Raw genomic sequence first — 26,953 nt, 5'->3', positions numbered from 1 at the left:
CCCAGAAATCAGCATCTAGACCTATAATCACTACAAACCCAGATGCCTAGACACCAATATAAGATTCCTAGACACCAGCATAAGAACACAATCTATAACATCCAGGGCAACATGACTTCATCAGGGCTCAGCTATCCTACCACAGTAGGCCCTGAATATTCCAACATAACTGAAATATAAGAAAAAGACCTTAAAATCAACTTTATAAACACGATAGAGGTCCTTAAAAAGGAAAGGAATAAATCCCTTAAAGCCAGGAAAACACAAACAAACAACTGGTAGAAATGAATGAGTCTCTCAAAGAAAGTCAGGAAAACACAATTAGAGGAATTAAAGGAAGCCAAGAAAAAAGAAACAGTTAAAGGAAACAATCGTTCAAGACCTGAAATGCAAGTAGAAGCAGTAAAGAAAACATAAACTGAGGAAATTGTAGAAGTGAAAAATTTAGGGATGTGGACAAGAACTACAGAGGAAAGCTTCACCAACAGAATGTAAGAGATGGAAGAGAGAACCTCAGACACTGAAGATAGAATAGAAGAAATGGATACATCGGTTAAAGAACACATTAGTCTAAAAAATTCCTGACATAAAACATCCAGGAAATCTGAGACAGCATGAAAAGACCAAATCTAAGAATAATAGGAACAGAGGAAGAAGACTTCCAGCTCAAGGTCTAGAAATATTTTAATGAAGTAATAGATGAAACACTTCCTGACTTAAAGAAGGAGGTATCTATAAAGGTAGAGGAAGCACATAGAACACCCATAGATTAGACCAGAAAAGAAAGTCCCCTGGCTACATGATGATCAAAACATGAAAGAACATTAAAAGCTGCAAGGGACAAAGATCTGCAGTGGGAACTCCTTCAGCCTGTAAGATACCAGCCCCCTTGGGTGTGGTATCTTGTATTATAAATGCAGATGTAAAGCTCTCTCTCTCTCTCTCTCTTTCTCTCTCTCTCTCTCTCTCTCTCGGCAGCTGGATTTGGTTTCTGTTCCCTGCTCATGCAGAGGACTGTGATCTCTGAGTCTACCCCAAAATAAAGAACCCTCTATTATACTCAATTCTGAGCTAGTGTGGGACTACTCTATCACATGCATCTACAAAGAATAAGTCTCATATAGAGGCAGACCTATTAGAATTACACCTGACTTCTCAATGGAAACTTTAAAATCCAGAAGGGCCTGGACAGAAGTGATCAGATGTAGTGCAGACTCTTAAGAGGCCACAGATGCCACCCCAGATTATTATACCCAACAAAACTTTCAATCATCATAGAAGAAGAAAACAAGATATTTCATGATAAAGTCAAATTTAAACAATATCTATCTACAAATTCAGTCCTGCCGAATGTGCTATAAGGAAAACTCCAACCCAAGGAGGTTAACTACAGGTATGAAAACACGGAAAATAAATAACTTCACATTAGCAAAATCAAAAGAAGGGAAGCAAACATCACTATAATGACCACCACTACCAACCATCAAAACATCAAAATAACAGGAATCAATGATCATTGTTCATTGATATCTCCCAATATGAGTGGTTTCAATACCCCCCATCCCAAAGACACAGACTAACAGAATGGATGCAAACCAGGATCCATCCTCTGCTGCATACTTGAAATATACCTCAATATCAAGGGTAGGCATTACTTCAGGGTAAAGTGTTAGAAAAAGATATTCTAAGCAAATGGACCTAAGAAGTAAGCTGGTGTAGCCATTTTACTATCTAATGAAATAGACTTCAAGCCAAAAGTAATCAAAAGAAATAGGAAGGACATTGCATACTCATCAAAGGAAAAAAAAATCCACCAAGGTGACATTTCAATTTTTTAACATCTATGTCTCAAACATAAAGGCAACCAAGTTTGTAAAAGAAACACCACTACAGCTTAAACCACATACTGACCCTTACACACTGTTAGTGAAAGACTTTAGTTCCCCACTCTCACCAATGGATAGGTCACTCAGCCAAAAACTAAATAAATAGTGGAGCTAACAGATGTTGTAAACCAAATAGACCTAACAGATAACTATAGAACATGTCACTCAACCTTTAAAGAATTTACCCCCTTTTTAGTTCCTCTTGGAACTTTCTGCAAAATTGACCATATATTTGGTCACAAAACAAGTCTTAATAAAGAAAATTGAAATAACTCTCTACATTTGTTCAGACCATCATGGATTAAAGCTGAATTTCAACAACACAAAGAGAAAACTTACACACTCTCTACTGAATGAAAGATGGTTCCAAACAGAAATAAAGAAAGAAATGAAAGAGGCTGAGAGGTGATGGTGCATGCCTTTAATCCCAGAATTTGGGATACAGAGGCAGGTGGATTTCAGTAAGTTTGAGGTCAGCCTGGTCTACAGAGAAAGTTCCAGGAAGGGTCAAAGGCACAGAGAAACCCTGAATCAATCAATCAATCAATCAATCAATCAATCAATCAATCAAACAAACACGACTTTCTAGAATTCAATGAAAGTGAATACACATCATACCCAAACTTAGGGGACACAATGAAAGCAGTACTAAGAAGAAAGTTCATAGTGCTAAATACCTTATAAAAAATCAGAGAGATTTCATACTAGCAACTTCACAGCATACTTGAAAGCTCTAGAACAAAAAGGAGTAATCTATCCAAGAGGAGTGAACGGCAAGAAATAATCAGAATGAAGGCTGAAATCAATAAAATGAAAACAAAGAGAACAATACAAAGAATCAATGAAACAAAGAGTTGGTTCTTCGAGAAAACTAACAAGATAGACAAGCCCTTATCCACACTAAAAGTCAGAGAGAAAATATCCAAATTAACAAAATTGGAAAACAAGAGGTGGGCATGAGAACAGACACTGAGGAAATCAAGAGAATCATGAGAACATACTTAAAAAACCAATACTTCAAAAACTTGAAAAATGCAAAAGAAATGGATAATTTCCTCGATAGGTACCTTTTACTAAAGTTAAATAAAGATCAAAATTTAAATAGGTTGATAATCCATAGTGAAATAGAAGGCATCATTGAAAGCCTCCCAATCAAAAAACAAAACAAAATAAAACAATACCAAAAAAGAAAAACCCAGAGCCAGACAATTTTAGAATAGAACTCTGTAAGACTTTCAAAGAAAAATGAATACCAATGCTTTTCAAATTATTTATCAAAATAGAAACAGAAGGAACATGGCCCAATTCATTTTATAAGGCCGCAGTTACCCTGATACTCAAACCATATAAAAATAAAGAGAATTATAGACCAATTTCCTTTAGGAACACAGATGTAAGTATACCCAATAAAATACTTGTAAACCAAATCCAAAAACACATCAAAAAAGATTATCAATCGTGATCAAGTGGGCTTAATTCCAGAGATGCAGCGATGGTACAATATATGAAAATCAGTTGAAGTAGTCTGCTATAGAAATTAACTGAAAGAAAAAAATATGGTTATCTCATTAGATGTGGAAAAAGATTTTCGAAAAATCTAACACCTTTTATGATAAAAGTCTTGGAGAGATTAGGGACACAAGGGATATACCAAAACAAAATAAAGGAAATTTACAGTAATCCTATAGCTAAGATTAAATTAAATGGAGAGAAACTCAAAGCAATTACACTAAAATCAGGAACAGAAGAAGGTTGTCCACCCTCTCCATAGTTTTTCAATATAGCATTTGAAGTCTTAGCTAGAACATTAAGACAACTGAAGAAGATCAGGGGATACACATTGGAAGGAAGGAAGTCAAAATATTTTTGTTTGCAGATGACATGATAGTATATACGTAAGTGACCCTATACATTCTACCAGGGAACTCCTACAGCTGATAAGCACTTTCAGTCAAACGGCTGGATACAAAATTAACTAAAATCTGTAGCCCTTCTACATACAAATGATAAACTGACTGGGAAAGAAATCACGGAAACAACACCTTTCACAATAGCTTCAAATAATATAAAATATCTTGGGTAACACTAACCAAACACAAAATGATTTGTATGATTAAAAACTCCAAGCCTTTGAAGAAAAAAATTGAAAAAGATATCACAAGATGGAAAGATCTCCCATGCTCATAGATTTGTAAGATTAACATAGTATGTATGGTCATCTTATCAAAAACAATCTACAGATTCAATGCAATCCCCATTAAAATTCCAACATAATTTTTCACAGACCTTGAAAAGATAATTTTCAACTTCATATGGAAATACAAAAAACCCAGGATACCTAGAACAATCCTGAGCAATAAAAGAACTGCAGGAGATTTCACCATTCTGGATATCAGGTTATGTTGTTTTTCTGTCAGCTAGTGTCTACACCTGACTCTACTGATATTTGAACTACCTTTTGCACTCTGTGGCCCCATCAGCAACCCGAAGCTCAGACTATGTCAAGGTGGGATTTCCTGTCCCACTGACACTGTCTGGCTGCGGCAAACGAATGTAGGTTTTAACTAAGTCTCTATTGTTCTATTTACCAATAAAGACTTGGGAGTCAGACATTGGAGTGAAAGCCTGCTAGATTAGAGAAGCTGAGAAGCAGCCAGCTGACCCTCCTTTTTGTCTGAAGACCCAGCAAGAGAAGTGTCTTTCCACTCATCCCAAGCTAAAAAGACAGCGAATTTCTAAGTCCCTCTCTATTCCTTCCTGTGCATCTCTCTATCCATATTCCTGGCTCCTTCTTCCTTGTTATAGTTAATTCCTGTCAACTAGTTGCTGTCTTCACCCCCTGATCCAAGGTTAATTTTATTTAAAGAGTCTCAGAGTTTCACAGTGGGATCAAATATTCTACCATAAATGCGGAGACCCAAAAACGTGAGCCTATTCCACCTTGTCTGAAAGTCAGAGAGATTGAGTTTATATTTGCTTTTGACCTCTCAAAATCGTTAACAACAGGCGTGGCTACAAACAAGAGATTCTGGCCTATGGTGTGGTTAATTAGTATTTTCAGTATTGAAGTAGATCCCCTCCACCTGGACCAAAGGTTGGAGAATTCAAGTCTATTCCTTATGTCATGCCAATGAAATCTGTTACCCCCCCCTTTTCTTTTAGAGTGAAGTATGTAAGTGTGTGTAAAAGGCTAAAAAGGTAAATTCAATATTCACTGAATGTCCCTCCTGATGCTGTCCTATATTTCTGTCTCTTATTTTTCCTATATTATGTTCCTTTTGCCTAATAATTCTAATCCTCACGCTTCTACCCTGGAACATACAAGTTATATTGAAACTAGCTTTTGACAAAGCTATACTATAGAGCTATAGTAATAAAAACATGGTATTGGCGTAAAACAGATATGCTGATTAATAGAATCAAATTGAGACCCAGATATAAATTCATATTCATATAGACAACTGATTTTTGATAAAGAAACCAGAAAAACACACTGGAAAAAACCATCTTCAGTGAATGGTGCTGATCAAACTGGGCATCTGCATGTAGAAGAATGTGGTTTCATACTTATCTCTTGCACAAAACTCAACTCCAAGTGAATCACAGATCTCAACATAAATCCAGATACACTCAATCTGATATGGAAAAAGTGGAGAATAGCCTTGAATGCATTGGCACAGGAGACTTTCTGAACAGCATACCAATAGTGCAGGCACTAAAATCAACAGCTAATAAATGGGACTTCATGAAACTGAAAAGCCCATGTAAGATAAGGAACACAGTCATTCTGAAAAGGTGAGAAGATATAGAATGGGAAAAGTTTTTTTTTTTTTACCAATTCCACATCAGCTAAAGGACTAAGAAACTAGATACTAAAACAACAACAACATCAACAAATCCTAAATAAATCTATTAAAATTGAGTACAGATCTAAAGATAGAATTCTCAATAAAGGAAACTCAAATGGCTGAAAAATACTTAAAGAACATCAGCATCCTTATTCGTCAGGGAAATGCAAATTAAACTACTTTGAAATTCCATTTTACACCTCTCGGAATGTAACAATAAACAAACGACAGCTTGTAGTAGTATATTATTTGTGTTTTAAGAAATAAATCTTGCCTGAGGATCAGAGAACAAAGCAGCGATACTAGTCAGTCATGCAGGTCAGGGAGTGGTGATACACACCTTCAATATGAGGGTCTGGGAGACAGAGGCAGACAAGTATCTGTTAGTTCAAGGCCACTCTGAGTTACTCAATATTGAATCTGTCTAAAAGAGAAACAGAGCTCATACAAAGGTGATCCCAGCACTTGGGATCACATGCCTTTAATTCCAGCACTAGGGAGTTGGAGATAGGAGCTATATGACTGGGTGGTGAGAGGAATATAAGGAGAAAGAGACAGGAACTCAGTGTGGAGTCTTCAGGATTCGTGGAGACAGGATCTCACTCATTTGTGGTCTGAGGGAGGGGTAAGAGCCAGGGGCTGGCTGTTTTGCTTTTCTGATCTTCAGGTTGAACCCCCAACATCTGTCTCTGGGTTTTTATTGTTCGTGTCTGCTGGTGATGATGTGGACATAAGGGGAACACTCATCTACTACTGGTGAGAGTACAAACTGGTACAGCTACTTTGGGAATCAATATGGTGATTCTTCATGGGTGAACTGGGTGTGTGGAGGGAAGGGGGAATGGGTGGGATCAAGTTGAGGGGAAAGGGATGGAGGGAGAGAATGTAAGGAGAGTCGGCTGGAATTGAGGGAGACAGTTGGGAAGTGGTATGGAAATCTAGTGCAGTGGAAACTTCCTGGAATCTATGAGGGTAACCCTAGTTAGGACTCCTAGTAATAGAGGATATAAAGTCTGAACTGTCTATCTTTTGAACTGGCAAGGCTTCCAGTGGTGGGACTGGATTTTATTTTATTTTATTCAGTTGATTTATTGGCCAATGGGGTTCCATGGAGATCCCTAAACAACACACGCTGATGCTAGACAGAGGGTTGCTCTCTGAAAACTAACAGTGGGGCCTCATTGTTGAGGACTATAGTCACATAGCTCATTGAATGTGGAGAGATCTAACTGGTACCTATAATGGAGCCTTCACTCCTACATTCTGGTCTCCTTGGCATGGAAAAGTGCTGTGTAGGCTATGGAAAGAGAAACCTGGACACTAACCCAGTCACAAAACCCTTGGCCCCCAATCTATCCTGCCTGCAAGATATGCTGGGACAATAATAGCACCGAATTTGTGGAGGTGACCAACCAGTGTCTGGTTTAACTTGAGATCCATGCCATGAGAGGGACCTTATGCCCTGCATTGCCTGGATGTCCAGGAACTGGAGACCGATTATACAGAAACCTAGGATATAATGAAACACAACTGGCAAAAAGAAATCAATGAAATTATTTCTAATGACCTTCTCCTATACTCATAGATCAGTTAGTTCCTTGTCCAGTCATCATCACAGAAGCTTCCTCTAGCAGTGAACAGGATGTATGCAGACTCACAACCATATTATCCAGAGACAGAGTATAAATTCTCTAGTTTGGGGGAGGTTTCTATACGGTTCCTCTGCTCGGAGCTCAGGGAACCCACTAAAGAGTGGGAGGAAAGACTGTAGGAGTCAAAGGGGATGGAAGATACCAGGAGAATATGGCTCACTGAATCAACTAAGCGGGGCTCACAAGGACTCACTCTTCTAGAAGTGCGGCAGGGTGGAGTATTCTTACCTGCTGACTTATTCTCCTCTGCAACCCAATAGTGTTTTAAAAAAGTATTTAATGGAATTTGCATAATTAAACATTGTATTAATTATTACGTAGTATAAATTGCAACAAAGATTATCAGTATAGAAGCCTAGATATACTTGACACTTTTCCCTTCCTTCCTTCCTTCCTTCCTTCCTTCCTTCCTTCCTTCCTTCCTTCCTTCCTTCCTTCCCTCCCTCCCTCCCTCCCTCCCTCCCTCCCTCCCTCCCTCCCTCCCTCCCTTCCTCTCTCTCTTAAAAATACCTGCAAGGGCTGCTTTGTTAGCAACAGATCAACAAAATTTGCAGAACTAATTAAGATGTAACTAAAAGTGTTTTGCATTTAATAGCAGTACTTTCCTTCCATTTTCCTAAGAGCCATTTGGTAGAATCAGCCGCATTAACAAATGCCCTTGTGTGGAGGCTCATCTGGTGTGCTGGTTAGTTTTCATTGTCAACTTGACACAATCTGGAGTCATCTAGGAAGAGAGAACCTCAGCTGAGGAGTTAATTGTCCAGATTAGATTGACCTATAGCTGTGTCCATGAGAGATTGTCTTGATTGACAACTGGGGTGGGAAGTCCTTCCCTTTGTGGGTGGTACCATCCCTATACAGGTGGGTCTGGGCTGTAGAAGAAAGTTATCAGGGCATGAACCAGAAAGTAGGTCTTCCATGGTTTCTGCTTCAGTTCCTGCCCTGACTTTTCTTAATAATAGATTGGATCTGGAAGTGTAATCCAAGTAAATCCTATTCACTACTAAGTCGATTTTACTCAGAGCATTTAATCATAGCAATAGAATAATTCACCTGGAGTCTGCTGTAAAGCTCACCTATGTAAGAGGCCTTTCAGCTTAACCTGAGATTTGGAAAGGATACCTGTATGCCATGATATATTTGTTACACAATGCGACTTTTCTTTTTCTGCTATTATTTGGATTGAATTTGAATGTGGCCCCAAGAATTCCTATTTTGGAAGTTTAGTCCTCAGTATGACCATGTTGGGATATGGTGGGACAAGTAAGGGGTAGAAACTAGTGGAAATGGAAGATGGAAGGTGGTCGGGTCATGAGAGTATCGGTTCTTAAAATAAATTAAGGTGGTTCTCGTGGGATTCCAGTTCTCATTAGAACAATGAGACCGTGTTCTCTGTGCTCGTGTTTCACAGTGTGGTTGACCCCTCTTGCATTTGCTTCATGCCCTGTAATGGTGCTCCCCATGAAGTCCTCACTGGGCCTCAGCTAATGCTGGTGGTTTATCCTCAAACCTCTAAGATGCGAAATAAATAAACCCCTGCTCTGGAGTAGTGTTATGATCCTCATGTTTCTTAATATATTTTTCGTATGTCTCTGGAAAGGTCACAAACTCATCTGGTGCTTTTATTTCTAGAGTTTCAGAGGATGACATAGTCTCTTTTTGAGATGTCTGCTAAGTTGCACTTCTTCAGTTGCTGAAACTCAAAACAAAATACAGTTCATGAAAGAAACTTAAAATTCTTTGGAAAAAGCACTTGAAAGTATGAAGGCATTTCAGAATCATGTTCTAATGTATTAAACTGTATTGTAAATTAGAAATAGTACAGAAAAAGAATAGAGTATAATGATGATATATATTATATAATTGCATTTAGGGCTTTTGGTGAAGGTTTTAAGAGATTTTTTGAATCTATTTTATGTACTTATACTTTATTTTTACTTATTCTTCTGAGAATACATTTTGACAGACTATGTTCAGTAAATGTTTCTTACGCTTAAAGGATACAGAATCTATTTAAAAGCATACATTTACAAAAAATATTATAACCATTATTTTCTTGATTGTGGAAATTCAAATAATTGGTCAAGATTTTATATTTGCATAAACATGATTCATTTATCCTGTGATTATTTTATGAACTCTTACAACGTGAGAATTTTATTAAAATGAAAGTATTATTATGTGGGAAAAGTTGTTGAAGGTTTGGAAGTTCCTCAAAAAAAATCTAATGAATTTTTACCTCTTCCTTCAGCTTGCAGCCATCTGTGACGTGTTTGTGGAAAACTATGTCCCTGGCAAGCTTTCTGAGGTGGGCCTAGGGTATGGAGACATAGACAAGATTGCTCCTCACATCGTCTACTGCTCTATCACAGGTATCTCAACCCCATGCTATCCTTAGTGAGATTTTTCTTCTATAAGAAACCTGTATTCCTTCTCCCAAAGCCAGAGTCTGCTGAACAGAATTATTAAGGACCTAAATTGGACATTTTCATAGATTTATTGGCTATTTGTATTTCTCTGAATTGGCAAATCCACAGTTGTACATAACTATAGTTAGGATCAAAGGGTTTTCTGGGCTTTCAGTTATTATTGTGGAACCTTGAGTTTTCCTATAATTCTCAAATTCTGTAGTTTTTTAAAAATATTTATTTTATGTATATGCAGTCAAATGCTCTACCACTGAGCTATACCCCCATGACTATTTTATGTATATGAGTGACCTGTCTTCATACTCACCAGAAGAGGGAATCAGATACCATTACATATTGTTGTGAACCACCATGGGGTTGCTGGGAGTTGAACTCAGGACCTTTGGAAGAGCAACCAGTGTTCTTAACCACTGCGTCATTTCTCCAATTCTCTGTACTTTTTTTTTTTTTGACCCAGGGTCCCATGTAGGCCAGGCTGGCCCTGAACTTTCTATGTTGTAGTCAAAGATAATCTTGAATTCCTGATCCTCCTGTCTTCATTTTCTGAATGCTAGGCTTACAAGTATGTGTGCTACCACAATGGCCTCAAATTGTGAGATTTAATGAAGAAAAGGCCTTGGAGAAAGGTTATATATCATAGTAGTTCTCAGCTAAGAGGAAAATGGATGGAATACATGATTTTTAGTGGTAGTGTTAGGGGATTAGGGAGATATGGAGCAAGCATTCTGGAGTAAAACCCCTCTCATCTGTCTCTATTTCCTTTCACTACTCTTTCCTGACGATCGTTAGCATAATGTCTAGACAGTGTCCTGAATTGCTAAGGGACCTGAGGCTACACAACTATTTAATAGTAGATAGTTTTAAAACCCAAACTTCTTACATTCAAAGTGTTAAATGTTGTTAGACACCACAGAAATGCAAATTAAGAGCCTCCATTGAGTTTGTGCCTCCCCCAGTCAGAATGGCTATCCTTTAAGGAAACAGGCAACAAATCACTTTGATGGGGGTGTGGGGAGAGGAATAAAACTCTTATACATTTTTGGTAAGAATATAATTTTTATGGCTCTTGTGGAAATTAATAAGGACAGCATCTCAAAAACCTAAAATAATGTATGATTCTGCTATACCATTCCTGGGTATATGCCAAAGTGGATTAAAGTCAGCATATGTTAGAGATTTCTAATAGGGCTTATTACTGCAGTATTCACAACAGTCTTATGGAATCAATGTAGTTTGACTAGCAACACATAAACAGATAAAGAAAATGTAGTGTGCAGACATAATTAAGTTTTAATTAGCTATAAAGAAGAAAGAAGTCATGCCGATTGTAGAAAAACGGATGAAACTGGAGATAATTTTGTTAAACAAAATGAGACTCAGAAAGACAAACATTGCTTGTTTTCTCTTATATGTTGAATCTAGAGTTTTAAAAACATGAAATCAAAGCTGGGCAGTGGCGGCGCATGCCTTTAATCCCAGCACTCAGGAGGCAGAGGCAGGCGGATCTCTGTGAGTTCGAGGTCAGTCTGGTCTACAAGAGCTAGTTCCAGGACAGGCTCTAAAGCCACAGAGAAATCCTGTCTCTTGAAACAAAAGACAAAGCAAAACAAAACAAAACAAAAAAACCAAAAACCACCCCCCCAAAAAAAACAAAAAAAAACAAAAAAAGAAAAAAAACCTCATGAAATCAGAAGAGAGGCCATTTGGAAAGAGGAATAAAGATGGGGTAGGAAATTGTGCTATGGGTAAATATGATCCAAATATATACATAAATGAAAATTACATCATGAACCCCTTTATTGTGTAAATTATTATGTGATAAATCCCCTAGGCTTCTTGATTTAATATTAAGTGATTCATCACCTTCCACACTTTGCAGCCTTCTGAAATGCTGTGATGAAATACCATAACAAGAACAACTTAGGAAGGAAAGGGTCTGTTTCATCTTAGAGCTTGCATTTCAACATCCAGGTAAATCAGGGAAGGAACTTAAGGCAGAAACCTGGAAAGTAGAGGCCACAGAGGCGTCCTGCTTACTGGCTTGCTCCTCATGACTTGCTCAGTCTACTTTCTTATAGCACCCAGGACCACAGTGGCGCTGGCAACAGTAAGATGGGCCCTCCCACATCAGTAATCAAGAAAAGGCACCACAGGCTTGCCCACGGGCCAAGCTGGTGGGAGCATTTTTTTCAGTTGAGGTTCCCATTTCCCCCATGACTTAACTTGTGTTGCACTAACAGAAAACTGGTCAGCACAAGTGCTGACATGCACTTGTGATGACAGGATGTTGAGCCCTATACCTGAAATTTGTTTTGACTGCTTTCGTTTGTTTATTGTTAAAAATATTGGAACCAGTAGAAGTCAGGAGCAAAGCAACTATTCAGAAAGTTTAGTCACCAGATCATTTGAAAGCAGAAGTCATCTACTAGTTGTGAGTTTGTGTGGGTATAAAGCAAGGCTCATTTTCTTTATAGAAGTTTGTCATTCTTGCTAGATTTTTTTTTCTTAATTTTTCAAAGTAAGACTGATTATACCAGTCTAAGGTTGCCCATGTCACCATGGGCATGTTGCTACTGTGTTGTCAGTGCTGCCCAAGTCCAATTCGGCCCCGTTTGGAGTTGGCTGTGTATTACTGATGGGAGTAATGTTCAAATGCCTGGGATTTGCTTTAATGAAGCCTGACAGTTGTATAGTGGTAACTGTACCAATCTGTAAAATCTGGCCTGCTGAAAAAAAATACTAAACTGATTTCAAAGGTCGAAGGACTTGATAGTTTTTATTTCAGTGGTCCTTATAATTTCATAGGAAGCAGAATGTGAACAGTAGGGGGCAGTGTTTAAAAAGCTATTGTTCACTAGCAATAACTTTTTGCAAAAACTGCAATGCTCTTTGTGAACCTGGGTAGGGCAATTCTCTGATGGTACAGATTTATATTTTATAAATGGAAGATTTTTAAAAATTATTATTATTATTATTATTTTTAATTTAAAAGAATTTAAAAATTATTATTAACATTTAAATGATTAAAATTATTTGAAAAATGATCACTCTCTATAGTTGTAGATCTACAAATGTTCCTCTCTTAACAATATAAAGTTGTGCCTTTGGAGCATGTTTTTAATAAAGTTTAGCAGATGAATTCTTTCCATCACACTTAAAAATATTTCTTTTCTTCTATTTGTCCACTCCATTACCCTTTCCTTCTAGAAGGATAAACGTGGCAGTACTTGACTAGATGGAATTTTGTTGGGAATAGTGAATATCTTTTAGTAAAACTTCATTTGGGGCAGGGAATTCAGGAAAGGAGGTGGCTTGAAAAATGAAATTTTGATTTTGGTACTCTATCATTAGCATCGTCTTAATCTTCATTCTCTATGGATCTATGGATAGGATATAAAACTTTTTCTTTCTTTCTTCCTTTCTTTCTTTCTTTCTTCCTTCCTTCCTTCCTTCCTTTCTTCCTTCCTTCCTTCCTTTATTTCTTTCTTCCTGTCTTTCTGTCTTTTTTCTTTTTGTTTGTTTGTTTATCGAGACAGGGTTTCTCTGTAGCTTTGGAGCCTGTCCTGGAACTAGCTCCTGTAGACCATGCTGGCCTCGAACTCACAGGATCCGCCTACTTCTGCCTCCCGAGTGCTGGGATTAAAGGCGTGGGCCACCACCACCGGGCATAGAATTCCTTTTGAGGAAAGGGTCTGGCAAGGGGTGCTAAAGACTCAATTTAGAGAACATACCGAAGTGTTTAGACTTACTCTTTATTTTTAAGTAGAAAAGACGTTGGAACATGCCTTTGAAATATATATTAGAACAAAATGCTAAGAATAGAAAAGATAGTTTTTAGTAAGAACCAAGAACATCGTATTTCCTTGTTACATATTTTAAGGCTTAATGAATGATGTGAGTGTGCTATGTCAGAAACATAGTTAATCACATTTGTTTCTTTATTCTGCATCAGATTTATCGAGTATCATAAAGTTACAAGGTGTGACAGTTTTGTTGGCAATGATTAGTTGAGCAGCCCATTCTGCTTGATAGATCTAGTGGAGCTAAATGCAAATTATTTTATCACAATTTTATTTACTAGTATTATATTTCAGATCAGAGTGTTAATTCTATACCACACAGTAAATCTCTATATATGTATATTATAGAATGATTTCAAAGGGGTTAAAAAGGCCATAGCAGAATGAAAGGAATTTCAAAGAGGCCTGAGAAGTGGAACTGACAGAGATGAAAAGAAACTATGGGATAACAAATTGATGCTGAGGATGTTGCTGCTGAGTCAGGCTGCAGGGTCCAAGCTGAGCTGCAGAATGAGGTATAGAGGACGCTCTAGAGGCAAAGGGCAGGACTGGATCTAGACAGATGAGCAGCTGGGTGAACAGATAGCAGTTTAGAGGGCTATGTCAACAGTGAGAATGGAACTAAGCTAAAGTCTCCGGGATAGTCAGGAGTTCTCTACCTGTCCATCCCTGAATGTACAGTAGATTGTACTGTGACAGGTTGGTAGGACCAATACCCTTGTAGTGTTGTGTCCCCTTGTTTATGGGTTCCAGGTGAGGAAGTTATACCCTTTTATCAGTCTGGTATGTCTGACAAGTTCTTGGGTCTGTTTATTTATTTACTTATTTAATATGGTTTTAATATCCTGCTTTTATAGTCCCTATTTTCTTAATATATTTATAGGGTTGGGCCTTTTTTGTAACCTTAGGAATTAGTTGTTTATCAGCCTGTGTTTTGTGATAGGGACTGGACAGATGGTGTTGTGTACATGTCCACCAAGGTACAGAGTGAAATGCTGATTACAAAATGGAGTTAGTACAATGTAAACGGAGGTTTCTCTTCTGCTTGCCTGTTCCCAAATAACCACTCAGAGGCTTATATTAATTGTAAATATTTAACTCATGACTCATGCTTATTACTAACTCTAACATTTAAATTAATCCATTTCTATTAATCTATGTTTTGCCATGTGGCCGTGGCATTACTGATCTGCTGGCATATTGCTTCATGGGCAGCTGGCTGGTATAACCCAGATTCCACCTGTCTCCTGTATTTCTGTTGATTTCCTGCCTGACTCTATCCTGCCTTTCCATAGGCCAAATCAGCCAGTGAGAGCAACACATATTCACAGTGTACAAAAAAACTTCCCACAGTAATACAAAGCAGTGCACAGTCTGAAAAACTACTGATTTAGACAATATAAAGTAACGTAGAGTAGCCTGATCTCACCAAATGTGTTTTTCAAACAATTTATGGTAGAACCATTTCCCAGAAGTATGAAGAAAGGCAATGAGCTTTAGGTTTATTCTATATATTGAAAAAAATTTCAAGTCTTAAGTATGAAAATTCAAACTTGAAAATATTTTGAAAATATTATAGGTTTTGAAACTATTATAGGAGAATATATTCATGACTGAAGCGTAGGGAAGGGTTTTATAGAAAACACAGAGTACAAACCACAAAGAAAAATGTTGGTCAATTTGACTACTTTTTAAAATTAAAATTTTTTATGCATCAAAGGTACCATTAAAAAGTTAAGAGATAAGTCATGAAGTCTTGGAATATAAATCTAGAACAAAAAAGAAATCTTTCAAATTAAATAGGGAAAAGAGATTCAGTTCAACAGAAAAAAGAACGAGCTCTAAAAAGGAAACTTAAAATTAGCAAATGTGATACTCAGTCTCATTCTTCTTCTGAAAAATACAAAGTTAAAGAAATGCACTTCACACTCACATGTAACACAAGTTCTAATTGATCTTATTAATAAAAACCCAGAGTCAGATATTAGGTCGTGAAAGCTGAAGGATTAGAGAAGCAGAGCAGCCAACCATTAGAGTTCTTACCTCTAGGAGAACTCCTCAAACCAAAGTGGGCAAGATCCTGTCTCCATGAATCCTCAGACTGACTGCTGTCTCTACAAAACCCCAGACTGAATCCTATCTCTTACTACCTTCACTTCCTGTCTCTGCCTCCCTAGGTGTGAGCCAATACCACTTGGCTCTGTTTCTCTTTTAGATGGATTCAATATTGTGTAGCCCGGGGTAGCCTTGAACTCACAGAGATCCATCTGCCTACTTCTCCTGAAGGCTGGGATTAAAGGTGTGTGCCACTACTGCCTGGCCTCTATAGCTAACTAGTGTGGCTAGTTCCACATTCTGATATTCAGGTAAACTTTATTGGTTAAAGCACAAACAAAATATCACCACACTCACAAGTTTGGCAAACATTTAAGTCTAACATTACAAAATATGAGCATCCCCATGAAACCTTTGTACATTGCTAGTAAAAACATATGCTGACTGATTTTATGTCAACTTGATACAAGCTAGAGTCATTTGAGAGATGGCAACCTCACTTGAGAAAATGCCTCCATAAGATAGGGGTCAAGGCAAACCTGTAGAGCATTTTTTCAATTAGTGACTGATGGAGGAGGGTCCAGCCCATTATGGGTGGTACCACCCCTGAGCGGGTGGTCCTGGGTTCTATAGGAAAGCAGGTTGAGCAAGCCATGAGAAGCAAGGTAGTAAGCAACATCCCTCCATGGCATCTGCATCAGCTCTTCAATTCAGGTTCCTTCCCTGTTTGTGTTCCTGTCTGGACTGCCTTCAGTGATGGACTATGATGTGGAAGTGTAAGCTAAATGAACTCTTTCCTCCCTGTATTTCTTTTTGCCACCTTTCATCATAGCAATTGTAAGTATAACTATTGACAGGACTTTTGGTATATCTGATGGGAAGCCATTTAAAAACTCTTGTGAAATTTTACCTGTAACCTACAATTTTATGATGTGGGATTCCCCTCTGTATGCTGCGAATATGTTTTATTACCATTGGTTAATAAAGAAGCTGCTTTGGCCTATGGCAGGGCAGAATATAACTAGATGATAACATCCAAGCAGAGATAGAGGAGAAAAGAAGGCAAAGTCAGGGAGACGCCTTGTAGTTGCTGAAGGAGAAGAACACCAGAAATTTACTGATAAGCCACAGCCTCGTGATGATACACAGATTAATAGAAATGGGTTAATTTAAGATGTAAGAGTTAGGTAGGAATATGCCTAAGCCATTGGTCAAGCAGTGTTGTAATTAATATAGTTTCTGTGTGATTATTCGGGAATGGGAAGCTGGGAAATGAAGGCACAGTCTCTGTTTACAATTTTATTTATATGTATGTAATTTCTATGTATGTAATGTTTCTATGTATTGTAGAAAATGGAAATTTCCTGAATTTTCTACAGTTTAAAAATAAAAGTTGAGAAAGATATCAGGAGCCACATGGGGGCAAAGAAGGGATAATAGAGGCAAATATGATCAAAATATATCATAACCATGTATGAAAGTATCAATGAAACCCATTATTATGTGCTAATGAAAATTAATTAAATTAAAGTAAACATCTTAATTCTCAGATGGTCACATAGCAGTAGACATCATTTTACATTGAACAAATAATCAATATGGATCTGACAAGTTTTGAAACTAAAAAAAAAATCCCCTTGGTCATCTAACAGAAAGCTACTGGTATAAACTGTGAACACTGTGTTGCCTTCTATTCAGTCAGGAAGTATATTTTTCCCGGAATTTCAGAATGTTGTAGCCATCTGCCTAACCTCATAGTGAGTTGATATATTTACATTTCATACTAAACACATTATTTAAACAGATGATGATGCCATCTGCAGGAGAAGAGAAATTAGTGAATAATCACAAAATTTCAAAACAGCCCTAAAGTAAGCACTGAGATACATGTCTGCAGCTGTGGGCTGATTCCAGAAAGTGACTTTGTACCTTCCTGCTGTCCCTAATGAATAACCTTTTATCTTCAAATGTTCTCCCCCACACATGCAGCAACAGATGTGCTATAAACAGTCATGTCTTAAGTCCCACTCTTCTGTGTAAATCTGCAGTGTTGCGTTGGCCTATTCACCTCCTGGAGAATGAAATCTTGGGAAGGTTCTCTCTATATTTCTTGTTAGTATTTCATTTAAAGTATTTAAAAAAAGCTTAGTCCAATTTAATATTAAAGCTTAAGGTCAGGGCATGATACTATATGCATTCCCAGCACTTGGGGAAGGCAGAGGTAGGAGAATAAAGGTTTCAAGGCTAGCCTCTGTTATATAACTAGTTGGGAGCTAGTCTACATTGTAGGAGACCCTCTCCCCAAAAATAAATATAAAGAAATAAACACCCCTCAGACTGTAGTTCAATTTACTACTTTCCCTTTTCTCTAGATTGGGCCTGCTTTGTTGGAAATTTGAAGTAAGGAAAGGAGGAAAAAACAGGGAGAAATACTTAGAAAAATCATAACCAATTTCTTTTCTTCTTTTAAAAATATTTTGTTATCTGAGAAAAATATATCATATTTTGACCATAATCACTCCTTCCCGCAACTCTTCCCAGATCAAGCCCCTATTCCATACCCACTCAACTTTGTGCCCTCATTTCTTTCTTTAACTCATTTAGTTCACTTAGGCTGCCCGTATGCTCTTGGGTGTATGACCGTCCACTGGAATATTTTAACGTTTCAGAGGGCACACACTAAAGAAAATTAACTTTTCATTTCCTAGTAGCTCTCAGTTACCCATACTCATCGGGGGACTGGGTGACACCTAGCTCGATGCTGGGGTTTTTCTCTGGCTTGAACTTATACAGGTCTTATGCTGTCGCAACTTTGTGTAAACATGAATCCAAAACTAGAGGCTGCATTGTGAAAACTTCTTTAAAGATAGATTAATCTAAGAAAAACAAAGGTGGTGGTGACCGCTAGCACCAGCTGTAGAGCTCTGAGAGGTCTGAGAGATCCATGGAGGCTATGAAGGGAAAGGAGTCTGCAAAGCCTGAAATAGCTTTACAACAGCTTAAAAAACCCTCTTTCCTATAAGGGAAGATTCTTCTAAAGGATGGACCCATGAAAGAGAATAGGACAGAGACATTAGAGGTAGCGATTGACAACCTTTAGCCTTGAACTCCTCCAGAAATAGTGTCATTGCCACATGTTGGGGTGACATCTGTCAGGGTCCAGCCTCAACGGAGTTCACACATTCCTGGGTAGGGGCATGTGGATTAGAAAATTAGGTACAAGGAACCCAGAGATACAAAAGAAAAATTAAGACAGATTAGAACCAGGAGGGATATTCAGTGTATATTCAATTCTGAGTTCCAAATATGTCTGTGTTTATTTTCCATATGCTTATATACCCAGATCCAAAAGGGGAGGGGAAGAAGGCAAAGGACTGCTTTAACATGACACAAAGCACAAACAGAACAATCACTTGCTTCAATACTTGAGACATCAAACAACTATATCCTTAGTTAAGTACTGTGCTGTTTAGACATGTAATAACTACACCTTAGACCAGTATGCTGTAGGCAGCCACCCTCTGGGTCAAACCTCCTGTGATCTCCTTGAAAGAATAGGAATAGGCTTGAATTTTCTGACCTTTGGCCAGGGTGGAGTGGAACCACCTCTGTGGGCCATCTTAATACCCCAAATACCAAGTAACCACACCCAAGGTCAGGATATCTTGTCACCACACCTGTTATTAATAACTTTGAAAGAGCAAGAGTAAGCTCAAACTCTCTGACCCTTAGTCAAGGTAGAGCCGACCCACACCTGTAGGTCCCCACAATGGAGCCTCCAAGTCTGCAGCTCCTGCTGCTTACTCTACTCGGAGGTCGAAAAGCTCAGGATAACAGAGAAGCCCACAGCCTACAAGCACAACAGTCATACACAGGTCCAGAACATCGGATAGGGTGGTGTGCAGTGGTTTGGAGATCCCTTGGAAACATGTCATTACTGAATTGGCCTGGTCCAGAATGGAGTCATTGTGGTTGAAACCTGTGCTGTTTGCCCTACTGGGAGACAAAGAGTGAAGGGGAGCCTACAAGCACAAAGGTCTATCTAGGTGAGCCTCAGGATGGCAGAGCTTGTTCAGAACCTAACCCTGGATTCCCTGACTAGCCCTAATATTACCCTGACTCTGGGCAACAGCAGGATATCTGAGATGAGTCTCAGCAATGGTCCAGTATTCATGGTGCTTCAGAAACCAGAAACCTTGTACCAGAGCAATGACATACTGCAACGGATATTTGCATGGAAAGCTGTTTGGACAAAAAATATACAATGAGACACACTGCAGTTTTCAGTGCCACTACCACAACCAAATATTCGATGGAGAGGTGAGAAAGATAGATGAACCGAGTGGTGAACTGGAGGCATGATGGCAGCGATAAGAGAGAGAGAAGGCTACAAAAGATGGAGGAACATGTCCTCGCTGTGTCGCACCAACCAGGTGGTATGCAGCAGCCTGGAGCTTGCGCAGGCTCAGTTCCTGAACATGCTGCCCAGCCTTGGTCCTGAACAACTACAGAATATCTGAAATGAAGAACAGTTCATTATCTGAACTGGAAATCTGCAAAAAGACCTCTGTGATCCATGTGCTTCCATTGGTGGCCACTGCCCTAGCCTGTGTTGAAGCCATTCATGTGGATGTCCTTGGTTCAACAGCAGCCAGGGCAGTGTTGATGTCGGTGACCCAAGTTTCTACCAAAGGCTGTGCAGTTGTTCGTGGTCTATTCTATCACCTGAAGCCATGCTGATTTCTGTGGGCTGTGATGATGCTAGGGGCCATGTTGACGTGAGTGGCCTGTGCAACCACTTGAGACCGTGTTGATATCCATGGTCTGGACTGCCCCTAAAGTTATGTTGATGTCCATGGGCAGTGCCACGTGGTCCTACTGCAGTTGGGTTCTGTGTTCATGTCTGTAGTCATGTTACCACCAAAGACCACGTGAATGTCCTTGGCCTTTGCTACTATGGAGGGCTATGGTGGTGTCTGTGGCATGTGCTTCAACAGAGGCCATTTTGATGTCTGTCGTCTGTGCTGCCATTGGAGACCATGCTGAGATCTGTGGACATAATTATGCTGGAGACCATCTGGAAGTCCCTGATCCATGTTCAGGATGTCTGTAAAGGGCAAGGAAGCTAATTTTGATTTGGTATTGATGACTGCAGACTCACAGTTGGGGGGGGGGGCATGGAATGCTTCTGTGATAACCCTAGCCTCCTTCCACCAAAGGAACGGCTGAGACAGAAACTCCTCGAAGAGAACTCGTAAAAGTTGTAGCTCTCCACTGCTGATGACTTCTGGTGATGGTGCAGGTGGGGAAGGACTCAGTTTTCTTTAAGAGACTGGCCACCTGTTTGAATGCTCCACTGAGTACATGGGCATCACAAATTGGACTTTTTCCCCCTTTTTCTTCTTTTTTGGGGGGTGGTCACTGGGAGTGAGAGGGAGCAGACCTGGGAGGATTGGGAAGTGAGTGTGATCAGGGTTCATTCATGGCATGAAGTTCCCAAATAATCAATAAAAATGTTGTGTAAAATATAAATTAATTTTGTATACTATTTGACTGTTTTACTTCTATAAAGCCATTTAGAATATTGATTAGAATTTTTCCGTGACTTCTTGCTTTATTATTGTTACATATATTTGTATATATATATATTTATATGTATACATTCTTACACACACACACACACACAAAACCTGCTAAATCCATTTAGTGTTGCTAATATGTATGTCTTTAGGGCTGGCCACTTGGGATTGAAAAAAACTATCAGAGGGCTGATTCTTCCTCATCTAGTAGCTATTAGTTGCCCATAACTCTTCATCTAGAGGTGAGACCATGTGAGATTTCCCCTATCCACTTTGAAGTATCAGTCAGTGTTGCCACTGTGTAGGTCTTGTTTAGGCAACTACATCATTAAGACTTCATGGGTGCAATTTCCTGTCCCATGTAGAAGACACTGTCTCATAGCGAATGTCTGGTCCTCCAGCTCTTATGATCTTTCAACTCCTTCTTCTGTGATATTTCCTGGGCCTTAAGTGTAGGGCTTAAGTTATAGATGTATCAGTTGAACCTGGACATCTTGCAGTCAGCTCTTTGGATTTTGACCAGTTGTGGGTTTTTTTTTTTTTTTTTTTTTGTGATGATTTCCATCTGCTGAAAAACAAGCTTCCTTGATGAGGGGTGAAAACTAAGGTTATCTGCAAATATGAGGGTAGGTATTTAGAACGCCGTAGGAAATTATATTGATTTAGGAAAGTAGTAGTTGTAGGTTCTCCTCCAGGGCTCTTAACCACATCCTCTGTGGGCAGTTGGCCAAGTTTATAGTACCTAGCATGACTTTCCTTCTATTGATCCAATCAGGTGGTTGTTTTCGCCCGAGATGTAAGTACCACTATTGCATCCTTGGTATACCATGGTCATTGTTGAGGCTCATAGGCATTAGAGTTGGGTAGGCCTACTAGTTGCTTTTTCCCCTTGACATCTTACACAGCACTTTCAGATACTGTGAAAGCTAGTCTTCATGGGGGAGATTTCCAGGTCAATGCCAGCTTTATCTCTTGAAGTCATGAGTCTAAAGTGTAGGTTGTCTTCAGCAATAGGGTCTTACCTTCCAATTGTGAGAGACCATCATGGACGACAGCAGTACTCTGTATTGTTCTGAGGAGTCTTTTGGATTCCTTGACCAACCACTCAAAGAGGAGACTTTCTTGTCTGGTACTAGGGTTTTTGTTAGATAGTTTCTGGTTCTTGGGGCGCATTATTATCACCCAAAATAGCATAGATTCACCTAAATTATTTATTGTACATGCTCACTAATATTTATTACATATGCATTCTTCAATAAACATAAATATTTTCTTATGCCTTTTTCAGCATGCTTTGTTATCTCTCCCTCTTCCCTTCCTCTTCCTCTGTAGTACACTTCCTCTCCTCTCCCTAAAGTCTTCTCTTTTGTCCCCCATTTCTCTGTCATAGACCTTGTGTTCAACTATCTCCAGCTCTAAGACTTCTCCACATCATAGCTCTTTTTACTTTTCTAGTTTCTGCGATTGCTCCACATTATGACTCACATTTAAAGATTCAGAAATAGGATCCACAAATTAAAGAGAGCACGTGGTGTTTGTCTTTCTGGGTCTGGGTTAATTTATTCCGTATATTATTTTTCTACTCCAACCATTTATCTGAAAATTTTAGGATTTTGTTTTTTCTTTATAGCTGAATACTGCTTCATAGTGTGTAAGTACTACATTTTAATTATCCATTTGTCAGTGGAAAGATGTTTGGGCTGTTCCCATTAAGTCCCATAATAACTTGCTATTATGAACAGGGTGCCAGTGAACATGGCTGAGCAAGAATGTTTGCAGTAGACTATCACATCCACTGGGAGTATGCCAAGGAGAGGTATAGCTGGGCCATATGGTAGATTTATTTTTTTAGCTTTTTGAGAATTTCCCACACTGATTTCCAGAGTGACTGCACCAGTTTGTAACCCCACCAATAGTGAACGAGGTTTCTCCTTCTCCCACACTCCTCCAGTATTTGTTTTTAGAATCTTAACCATTCTGACTGGGGTGAAATGAAATCTCAGTGTTGTTTTATTTTTCACTTCTCATTCATTCTCCTATGAATCCTCTCTTCTCTGATATTTGTGATTTCTTTAGAGCCAGACCCCTTCAGGGAAAGCATGTGAATTATAGGGTACCAAAACTAAAACAAATCCCACCCCACTCTCAACAAATCAAATCAAATCAAAACAAAACACCCAGAAAGCCAGTGCCTGACCATCTATGCATTCAGTAGCTCTCTGTGTTTCTGAACTTTGCTGCTAGCCCTGTCTGTGGAGGGAGCACTATAAGTTTCTCTTAGATTGCAAATTGAAGTTCTTTGGGCACCCCTGGCTTTTTGTGGTCATCTATATGCAAGTTACACTGCTAAGATCCCTTGGTGTTATGGGGGATCTTTCACAGGTATGGGTCCTTTAAAATCAATTAGTAATGCTTTCTTGATGGTTCATTTGACTCTCAGGGAAAAAGTCCTCTTCCTCTTTTGGCAGGAGTGCTTTTTTTTTTTTTATCTGTTCTGCTGTTTAGCTGATCTAGCCATGACCTCAATGATGCTGTTTTTGAAGTCACTATATATGTGACCCTACGATGGGTAGATTGCCCTTACTCTATGTAGAGATGGATTACATTGGACTCTTTATGAGGATATCCCTTCTAAATATGTCATATCTTTTTTGCCCTTTCTTCAGTATTCTTTGGTGGATGAAAATCTAAGGATAATCATTCATAATCTTTTAATATGTCCTGCTTTGGTGTCCCAGCATGTGGACTATTCTCTTTGGGTTTGAAGATAAGTAATCCTGTTTGAACATTCTTTAGCTCAATTCTTGCTTAAGAAATGTATTTTTTCCCTCAGGGAGTAAAGGACAGCAATTCTCCAGTAGTGTTTACCTGAGAGTTCATATACAATCTTGCTATCTTCTCTTCATTCACCTCTGTTTTCTTTGGAACATATATAACTAAAAAATAATTAATATAAAATATTTAATATATTTTCATCATATAAGACATACTTGACATTTATGTTAACAAAGCACAGGTTACTGAGGAAAAAGTTTAGTAAGATTACTTTGCCGGCTTATGTGAGATTCTTCAGTGTTGAAGAGACAAAGACTCAGAGAAAATGTATTTCTGTGTCTGATGAAGAATGGAACATTGTGTAGAAATGCAAATAAAAGCTTCTGATCACAGGAAAATAAAACAAATGGGAGGACCTTAAAAGCATCAAGTAGAGTGAACATGAAATTTCTGTCTTCAAGATTTTTAAGTATGAAAAGATAATATTTCATATTATTAAATGTTATTACTAACTTATCATAAATTTTCAATTTATGTTATATTTAAAATCAAGTCAAAAGAAAACTTTTCCATATGCCAGATTTCAAAATAAATATTTTTTCCCAACAGTAAAGATGATACTGAGTAACTTCTGAGTATTAGGATAATTGTGAGAAGTATTAGGATTATTGTGATAGTTTCCTATGAACTGTGAGGTTAAAAAGTTCTACTGGACTGTGCTGGACATGGTAGTTCATATCTGTAATCCCGGAACTTGGGAGTTGGAGGCAGAAGGACTGTCAGTTTGAGGCTAGCCTGGGCTTCCTGGCGACATTCTATTTCAAGAAGGTTCTGTCTTAGTTAAGGGCTGAAACTGTAGCTCAGTGATACAGTGCTTGCCTAGCCTAAGCAAGCCCCGGGTTCTACCCTAGCTCCACAGGCAACCCTCCCAGTCACCCCTCCTAAAAAACAACCCTACTGGGCTGTGAATAGAATCATTATATATTATATTAAAAAGAATTTGTTCTTCTTAAGTGGCTTCTCTGCTTGGTATAACTATAGGTGTGTAAGTGTTATTTGTCATGAAATTATTTCATGACAAAAGTTTATAAATATGGGATTTTACTCCAGTTTCCTCATAATTTCCTTCCTTCCTCCCCTCTCCCTCCCTCCCTCCCTCCCTCCCTTTCTCCCTCCTTCCCTTCCTTCCTTCCTCCCTCCCTCCCTCCCTCCCTCCCTCCCTTCCTTCCTGTTTTTGATATATGGTTCCTTCTCTATGTATTCTTGGATATCCTGGAACTTGCTCTGGAGAGCAGGCTGGCCTTGAACTCAGAGATTTTCTTGCCTCAGTCTCCTGAGTACTGGGATTAAAGATGTGCTACGTTTGCCCAGCAATTTTCTTTTTCTTATTTTATTAATTGTTTAAAGAGAAACCCAAGACCTAAAAGGAAGTTGAACCTTTTCTCTACATGCTCTGACATTCTAACTTTCCTAGGACTAAATATATGGTAGAAATATTTATGGCTCTTTAACAATCAAAATAAATTGAATTAATGTTTAGTCTTTAACTTTTGATATATGGATACAATAGTTCACAATTTAAAAAATTTCTTGGAGGGGTTGGGGGAATAGTTCAGTAGGTAAGGCAATTGCTATGCAAACTGGTTCCTCAGCAGGCGTATAAAATCTGGGTGTGATGGCATGGTTCTGTAACCCCACTCCTGGGGTAGTGAAGACAGGCAAGTCCAGGGGATGCAGTATGGAATAGTGAGCTCCAGGTTCACAGAGAGACTGTCTTAAAAAAGAAGGTGGAGCTAAGCAGAAACACCCGATAAACAGAGGACCTAGATAGAAAGACAACTTCCTTTCTTTACACATGCATGCATTGGTGAGTATATGTGCGAACACCCCATACATGCAAAAGAATTTCTTTGGAATCAGGTACTAAAAAAAGAAAAAGAAGACAACTTCAGTTAATGTGAAAATAGTAATTATTTCAAAACCTTTACAAACTGAGTGTTTTACAGATTGTGTCAAATAAATGTGCGAAGGATTAGCCACCGTCCAAAAACTCATCAAAACTAAATTGTTTCCTTTTATAGTAATAGGCCTGGGGAAAAATACATAATTTAAAAGGAGCAATGATAGATAAGACGACATTTCATACTTAAAAGGATAAGGAATAAATGTTAAAGTTATGATAGCATTTCTTTCATGGATACTATTTTTTTTTCATTTCTTGGAAGGGTTTTTAAGCCAGCATGGTACAGCACTACATTCTCAGCCCTTTATTTGAACTACAGCATATTATTCACAAGGCCCAATGTCTGTAGATCAAGGGTCATGAAAGTCAGACTCAGGAATATTGATAGTCTCCAGTTGCAGAATCAAGGATATCTGGTTGTGGAGACTGTAAATCCCATAAAAGTTTCACAGATAAAAAATAAAAAGCTAAGAAATATTGGTTAAAAACTTGATTATGAGAAAGAATATTTTCACAAACAACCTGTCAAAAATAGACAAAGGACATGAATATCTCCTCAAATATGCAGATGATCAGGGTGGTGGGGATGCATGCCTCTAATCCCAGCACTAGGGAGGCAGAGGCAGGTAGATCTCTTTGAGATTGAGGCTAGCCTAGTCTACAGAGTGAGTGCCAGGACAGGTAGGGTCACACAGAGAAATCTTGTCTTGGAAAACCAAAACAGCAGCAGCAGCAGCAGCAGCAGCAGCAACAACAACACAAAAACAAAAATACAAAAACCCAAATACACACACACACACTCACACATGCATGGTGCTCACAGACATGCAGGGGGAGAGACAGAGATAGAAGTGACAAGTACAAAGAAGTTCAATATTAGCAATTAAATAATATTTAATAGGGCAATTTAAATCAAAAGAATATGAGCTACTACTTTATTCCTACTAGAATGGCTGCAAAAGGAAG

The 26,953-nt window shown here is 38.6% G+C and overlaps 1 protein-coding gene across 6 annotated transcripts in view; it reads left to right on the top strand.

Annotated features, from left to right (window-relative positions):
- Positions 1 to 26,953, top strand: part of Sugct (succinyl-CoA:glutarate-CoA transferase) — a 736,642-nt gene that overhangs the window by 39,192 nt on the left and 670,497 nt on the right. For all 6 annotated transcript variants that reach the window (XR_007237119.3, XM_085699249.2, XM_048460944.3 and 3 more), the window contains exon 6: positions 9,638 to 9,758. Coding sequence is in view for 5 of the 6 variants with exons in the window: in XM_085699249.2 (XP_085555375.1) it covers positions 9,638 to 9,758 (121 nt within the window). In the remaining variant the exon portion in view is untranslated. The remainder of the gene's footprint in view (positions 1 to 9,637; positions 9,759 to 26,953) is intronic.

This window comes from Myodes glareolus, chromosome 14 (genome assembly GCF_982192425.1).
Source record: "Myodes glareolus chromosome 14, mMyoGla1.1, whole genome shotgun sequence".
NCBI classification, from domain to species: domain Eukaryota; kingdom Metazoa; phylum Chordata; class Mammalia; order Rodentia; family Cricetidae; genus Myodes; species Myodes glareolus.
Note: the sequence above shows the minus strand (reverse complement) of the source record. Positions and strands in the feature narration are given on the sequence as shown.